General features: G+C 36.7%; 1 protein-coding gene across 5 annotated transcripts in view; it reads right to left on the minus strand.

Moving 5' to 3' along the window:
• Nucleotides 1–7,635, minus strand: part of Dnah7 (dynein axonemal heavy chain 7) — a 304,117-nt gene that overhangs the window by 202,339 nt on the left and 94,143 nt on the right. For all 5 annotated transcript variants that reach the window (XM_048808207.1, XM_048808205.1, XM_048808204.1 and 2 more), the window contains 2 exons: nt 4,598–5,283; nt 583–769 (listed from right to left, as the gene is read on the minus strand). In XM_048808207.1, coding sequence (XP_048664164.1) covers nt 583–769; nt 4,598–5,283 — 873 coding nt within the window. The remainder of the gene's footprint in view (nt 1–582; nt 770–4,597; nt 5,284–7,635) is intronic.

Raw genomic sequence — 7,635 nt, forward strand, 5'->3', positions numbered from 1 at the left:
AAATGAAAATCAGACTTTCTTTTTCAATGTTACAGATTATTTTTAAATTCCTCCTTAACTTAAATGGTTAAGTTCCCTTCCACAGTATTATTTTTATTTCTTCATTGCACTTTGTTTGCATTTATTGGACTATTTAGATCTATTATCTTTGCAGTTCATCATTCTTTTCTAGGTCTCTATCAGAGGCACTTGCTAATGGAGTAGGTAGCAATGATGAAATGATTCAGTTGCAATGCGTTTCAGTAGGTTGCAGCCCATAACCAGGAGCCCTTTGAATAGACAGAGCAGCTTGCATAGTGCACGGTCTTTCTAACAGAGCATTTAGTAGAACCAAAGACAAAACCAAAGGTCATTAAGTAATGTAACTTCAGTTTGAACTTCAAGGAATAATCAGGACAAATACCTATTTTTGCTTTTCATAGTTCTTGCTCCCAGAATTCTAAAATAATAGTTGAAAAGAAAATGTATGTGAGAAAAAGATAATAGCCTATTGGAAACTATACTGGCTTATATGGATATTTAAACATAAAAATTATGTCACTTCAACTAAATAATTCCATTTTCAAGGATATTTTTACCCACCTGAATGACACTTTTCATTATATCTCTCCATGTTTTATCCACAGTTGTAAATCGTCTGCCTTCTTCAGGCATTTGAGACATAATATCTGGAGAGCTGAAAATGGGCTCCAGATATAGCCAAGTGGCTTGGACCTTAAGCCACTCATCCAGAATCTCCTGAAGCAGCAGGAGCTTGCCCTCCCATTCTCTGAGGAGAAAACACAGTGGCTCTTATCAAGAGCAAAGCAAGCAATGTATCAGGTGACAAAACTGAAAACCACAACTAGATTGTAATCTTGAATGCAATGTTCTCATTCCAATTTCCATTCCTCTAGTTTCATTCAAAGATGAGTCACTAGATTTGTCCAACAAAATGTTTTTAAAATAATAATGTCAACATTTATGCTTTTACAAAGATATATTGTAAGATATACCTATCTTACAAATGGGCTGATTTATGTATGTCATTACAAGAAACTTCAGTGATACCATTCCATACCTAGAAGTTACAAATTCTGCAATGAGAATACTCAATGATAAGTATTCTGAATGACTGAGGAAATGCAGTTACATATAAGACTCATTATTTACTTTAACATCCTTTCTTTCCCCAGTGATTAATCCAATGATTAGATTAAATCTGTCATAACTCACTCATTTCACCTCTAAAAATTCTTATACTGTCTCATACATGATTTTGGGGAGGACACCTCATACATAAATATTAATATTCTGCCCATGACCCCCAAAACCTCATGCCCATCTCAAAATGAAAAATAAATTTAGTCCATTTTCAAGAGTCCCCATAGTATTAACAGTTATAGCAATGCCCAAAAGTCCAAGTCCATCTGAGACTCAAAGCCAACTCATGGATGTTTTGCCCTGTAAAGATCAAAGCAAGTTATATGTATCTGCTCTATAATGGTACAGAACAAACATTTCCATCCCAAAAGGAGAAACAGGAGCATAGCAAAAAGGGATGAGACTAAAGCGAGAATGAAATCCAGCTGGGCAAACAAGTCCTGTAGTTCCATGTCCAGATCTGGGGCACATGACCTCATGATATTCTCTCCAAAGGGCTTCTTCAGCTCCACCCTGTCATTGCTGATTGAAACCCCAAATGGTCTCTCTATTGACTTGTTTCTGCTTGATTTCTGCAGCTTTCCTGGGCAGAAATCCCACTTTATTGGCAATTCTTCGTCCCAAGAGTCTCCAATGCAGCTTTGACTTCCTTCTTACATCTTCATGCATCACCTTTTCCAGGGTGGACCACAGGGACTCTGATTTTGCTACATTTTGCCTGGCCTTCCAGGCCTTCCTTGGAAATCTTGGTGAAAGTTTCTGTGACCCTCGAACTCCAGCATCCTTCATTCCTGAAGAACCAGTATCATAAGGTTTTTGCCAAGGTCTGTCATCATCTCCAGCAGTAGCCAGTCCTCCTGGGACCATGGCTGTAGTAGCTGCTGAGTGCTTAGGTGGCTAAGCATGGTGAAAAAACTTCTAGGCGCCCTCTGCCAGCAGGTTGACCCATGCCCTTTTCTCAAAGGAATTTTTACTTTTATATCCGTAAGCCTAAGATGGGTATAATTGTGCCAATTCCTGAGATGCCCTTTAACTATCTTTCCTATTGTTTCAGGGTAGAGTACTTTGCATTTCTCTAGTGGCTGCAATACCTTTAACAACCACACCTTCCTTAGCTCTGTTTTATTCACAGTTTTCTGGCCACACTGCACGTTTTTCAAATCTTTCCACTTTGCTTTCTACTCCTAGTTATCACAGTAAACTTGGCTAAAAGCTGCCTGCAATACTATGCCACCACCTGAATGCTGTACTGCCTTGACATTTCCTCCACGGGATTAATTAATTAGCACATCACCTTTAAATTCAGCTTTACAAAAAGTTTCACAATATGAGCAAAATGTAGACAACTTCTTTGCCACAATATAACATGAATGACCCCGAGTCTAAATAATGTCCTCCTTCTCTGAAACCTCATGAGCAGTCCTTACTGTATATAGTCTTAGGACATTCTGGTCTTTTGTCTCTCACAATAATCATTCATTAAGCTCCACTTAGAACATTCTGAAGTTTTTACAGCTTGCATCTCAAATTTTTCCAAATTGCTCCCACCACAAACCAGCTTCACATGATCAGGTTAGTCACTGCACCAATCCCACTCTCAGTATCAATTTCTGTGTTAGTCAGCTTTTTCATTGCTATGTCCAAGAGACCTGACAAGAACAATTTAGAGGAGAGAAAATTTATCTGGGGCCCATGGTTTCAGAGATGGCCCACTCCATGGATCTGGGCATGAGGTAAGACAGAAGAATATCATGGCAGAGGAAGGCAGCTCAAGGAATGGGAACAAGGAAACAGAGAGTTCCACTCACCAGGGATAAAATAAAAACTCCAAAGGCACACCTCCAGTGTATCTAAATCATAAAACCCCATAAACTTAACAATTTTATAAACACACTTTTAATTTCTATTTGTACTTCCTCTATCCTTACAACAACCCAATAAGTTAGGATCTGTCATAGTATATATTTATGATTGGGGAGACTGAGGCACATCGGGGTAGGTTCCAGGCTCAAGTTCACCTTTCTAATAAATGACAGAAGTTCACCTTCCTAGTAAATGATAAAACCGAGATTTGAACCCAGACAGCTGTAACCACTCTGCTGTCTGAGATAACATAGCCACAATAAGGAACACTTTATTAATAACAACAACTTAGAGGTCGGATAGCTTTATTTTATATATTAACACATTACTTTCCATATATAAGTGGTAATCTGTGATTTTAGATCTCTAAAACCAAAAAATATGCATAGTTCCCTGAATAACCAGTCATTTTTAAATGCCTTTAAAATTCTTTTCTTCCAGTGTTTACCAATGAATTTAACTTTCTTTCACAAGAGATATGAATGCTTTATGCTTTCTTCTGGGATTTTTCTTTTTTCCTAAACCCTATATAACGGAGAAAATTTCTCACTAGCTAATAATATCATGCACAATTCCTGAAAAAAAAAAGAATTTATATATATATATATTATTTTCAAAGCAGTTTGTTCTTCTTTTGATGTGCACATTGTGCTACTTTTGTAAGAGACAGAACAATCAAACACAGAGAATGAGCCAGTTCCAATCAGAGCATGCTCAAATTTATGGTATCATAACATGGTACAATCATGTTATAATCAGAGAGACTCTCAGACAATTAACCTTCCCTTTGCCATGAAAATTCACATTGAAGATGGTAGTTTGATTTGGATATCTATTGTTTAAATTGTTAACATAACCTGCTTAATACAAACTCCAAAACTGAAAACACTGGCAGGGTAAGAATTTAATGTAATTGGTTGTGTCTACTGCTTAAAACCTCAAATTAAAATTATAGTTTCATTCTTTTGCACTTAATAGCCATCCTTCACTCATGTAGAAATTAAAATAGATGCTCAGAGATCATCTCTGACAAAATAATTCATATATTTGGAAAATGATATTATTATCTTCAGTTTATAGTCCATGTACTTTATAAACTATGTTCAGAGAAAAAATTATTTTTTGGAAATCCAAAAATAATATCAATTATAGGCAAATAAAAATAAATATATGGATGTTATTGTTCACTGCCTTTGGTATGAATATAGAAGTTAGCAATCTATTAAGATAGCAAAAGGATCTGAACTCTTTTAAAATAATGAAGGAGCTGAGCTCAATGGTGCACACCTGTAATCCTAGCTACTCAAGAGACTAAGGCAGGAAGATCCTAACTTTGAGGCCAGCCTCCGATCTTAGCAAGATGTTGTCTCAAAAATTTTAAAGAGGGACTCTGGAGATACAGCTTAGCAGTGGCACACCCTTGAGTTCAATTCCTAATGCCTCAAAAAAAATAATAGTAATAAAAGTCACCATTTCTTACAATGAACCATTTAAAATATGGAAGTATAAAATGCAGTATCAATTCTTAAAGGAACTTCACATTAACTACAAGCACTTTTGTTAACATAGTATAAATATCATATCACTTTACCTCATTTGTTTTTCATAAGGTTTAATGAAAGGAGAGCCTCGCATAGTTTGTGTTTTAATTATATGGTCATCCAACAACATCTGAATTTCATCAACTGCAGACAAAATAAATGTTCCACTTTCTCTATAAGGATGAATGACAAATTCCATTGAATCCCATTCATTCGTCATCTTCTCCATGCCCTTTTCAAGAGAATATTCTTTGCTAGCTGATTCACTAATACCTTCAAATCTATCTAAATATGGTTCCAGATTCATGTCTAAAAAGGAGAAGACAGTGGAGTCATCTGCTGGCTGCAGTGGGAAGCCAACAATTGCGGACATGGCCTCCCAGTGCCTGGGGCGCAAACCAGGATTACAGATCACTTGAATGAGAGGAATGTACTGTTTGAACTCTTCCACCCTTGCTCTTACTTTTTTTGTCATTGCCAACGCATTTGGAGAATCATGGAAGGTTTTCTCCAGCTTATATAGTCCTCTCCAGTAATTTCCAACGTCTGTTTCTACTTGATCTGGATTCACCTTATGATATGGTCCTTCTGTCCATGCTCTAAGTTTGGTGGTAAATTCAACAGCAGTTTCATACAGACGAAGATAAGGATTTAAACCATCTTGGATTTTTTTACGTTGAGGATATATTGATGGTAACCAGCCAAATGCCTCCTCTTCAGCATTAAATTGATCAATCTGAAAAGACAGGTATTAAATACACTATTCTGAAAATGAATAATATTGCAGAGCATTGTGGCACACATCTATAATCCCAGCAACTCGGGAGGCTGAAACAGGAGGATTACAAATTCAAACCAGAAACTCAGAGAGGGTGTAAGCAGCTTAGCAAGACCCTGTCTCCAAATAAAAAATAGAAAGGATTTGGGATGTAGCTCAGTGGTTAAGCACTTCTGGGTTAAATTCCCAGTACCAAAACTAAAAATAAACAAAAAAGTAAATAATATTAAATATTAATTTTTTTAAATGTTTCAAATGTGAACTAAAAAAGCCTCACTAGGCCATAAAATTAAACTTAAATAATCTAGAAAAGTGAGTAGTAATCTGTTTTCTGCTTCCTGTTTACATTCTTGTAAATGACATAATATCCTTTTTTGGGAGGGGAGGTACAGGGATTGAACTCAGGGGCACTCAACACTGAGCTACATCACCAGCCCTTTTTTGTATTTTATTTAGAGAATAAAAGGGTCTCACTGAGTTGCTTAGCACCTCACTGTTGCTGAGGCTGGCTATAAACTTGTGATCCTCCTGCCTTACACCCAAGCAGCTGGGATTACGGGTGTGCACCACCATGCTGTAATATCCTTTTATTAAGACTAAATATTTTTCTCCTATACACTTTTACTAGTTTCCAGAGGACAATTCTGGTTACACTAGTTAAAACAGTCAAATAAATTTACATATATAAAGAAATTTTTGCCAACCCAGACATATTGTGGATCTAGCTTCCTTCACTATTAGGAATTCAAATACTTTAAATATATACAGGATTGTCTTAGGTACTGCGAAAAATAGAAGAGTATTATATTGCAAATTACCAATGTCAGAGGGTTAGGAATCCAGCTCAGGGAACAAGACATGCATAGGCAGAAATTTAAATAGCAATTGTTCAATAATCATTTAAAACAAAAGAAGAGATGTTTTAAAGCAGTTCAGTGTAAAATGGATAGTTTGTGTCTGGGTATGTGTATATAAAATATTTTCACTCAGAGGTGAGAATGCTGAAATAGTGTATTCATAAGTGCTTCTGTAGAAAAGATGTGATCAGACCTTGGTCTTAAAAGTGAGAAGGACAAGAAGAGGAAGACTTGGTAAAGAAAGAAATAATTTTCTTAGTTTAGTTGTGAAGTAGGTAAAGACGTGGGTTGTTCAATCTGTAGAATTGGAAAGTGCAAGACACATATATAAATTATGCAGGTTACTTAAAATTTCACTGACCTCAGTTTTTGAAAATTGAGTTTATTTCTATTTTCTCAATGGGTGGTTACATATTTGTGATTCTTATAAAGTATTTAATTACCTGAATAGATACTAAAAACTTTCAATGTAAAAAAAAATGGTACGGTATCATAATATAGTATGTTTGCATATATCCTCTTTTTGTAAAAAATACAATTAAAATTTTCAAATGTTATATATGTCAAAGGCTTTGGCTTTCCTTCTCCCAGCTTCTTCTAGTGAGAAAGCTAGTTTTTGAAATAGTTGTTTTAGGAATAAAGTGGCTCAGTGAAAGAAAATAATAGGTTCAATTTAAAAATGCTGCTGTAGAGAGGAAAAAGTGGTGGATCAGAGGAACTAACAATGTTACAGCAGTACTTCAAGAGTGAATTAAAACATCAGTTTCGTAGCAGCTAACTGGGGGTAGAAAGCAGGAAAACACAAGTAGGCAACCCAGTGAACTAGCAACTAGTTGAAAACCAAAAATATTGGTTTCTAGAAAAAAGGCAATAGATACCAGCAGCAATGAATGTGCTGTAGCACAGAGCCGAACTTAAGTGGGAGAAAGTCTTGGTGCTCTCCAGGAGAGAGACCCAGCAAACCCTGGCAGAGGTGGCTAAAGCAGGGAAGCAGTGACAGCCTGGAGGGCCTCTTAATCCTAAACTAGCCAACTAGGAATCCCTGCAATTTACCCTTGAGATTTTTGCTCTCTGTTTTTCTTTTCTTTTCTTTTTCTTTTTTCCCCTGTTGTTGGTATACTTGCTTAATTTAGAATACTCAAGATCAAACAACCATTTAGGCTCTACTCTTCACTGGAATGGTAGACTCAGACCATGAATTAATTTGGGCCCAGGAGGCTGGGACTCCAACTAGAGACAAACTCAGAGTGGCCAATCAGCTTGAAGAGTAGAGGAGAATGGGGAGTAATTTCATTTGAAATTGGCTGTTTGATCTCTAGGATAAGTAACATGGCTGATGGGGGAGGGGAAATTGGGACACATTAGAGTTAGGCAGAAAGCAGAGACCTCCCAAAACTTAGAAGAGGGAGGGGGACTAGACTAATGGCCACTCCTACCCACCCCCACCCCCACC

This window comes from Marmota marmota, unplaced genomic scaffold (genome assembly GCF_001458135.2).
Source record: "Marmota marmota marmota unplaced genomic scaffold, marMar, whole genome shotgun sequence".
NCBI lineage: Eukaryota > Metazoa > Chordata > Mammalia > Rodentia > Sciuridae > Marmota > Marmota marmota.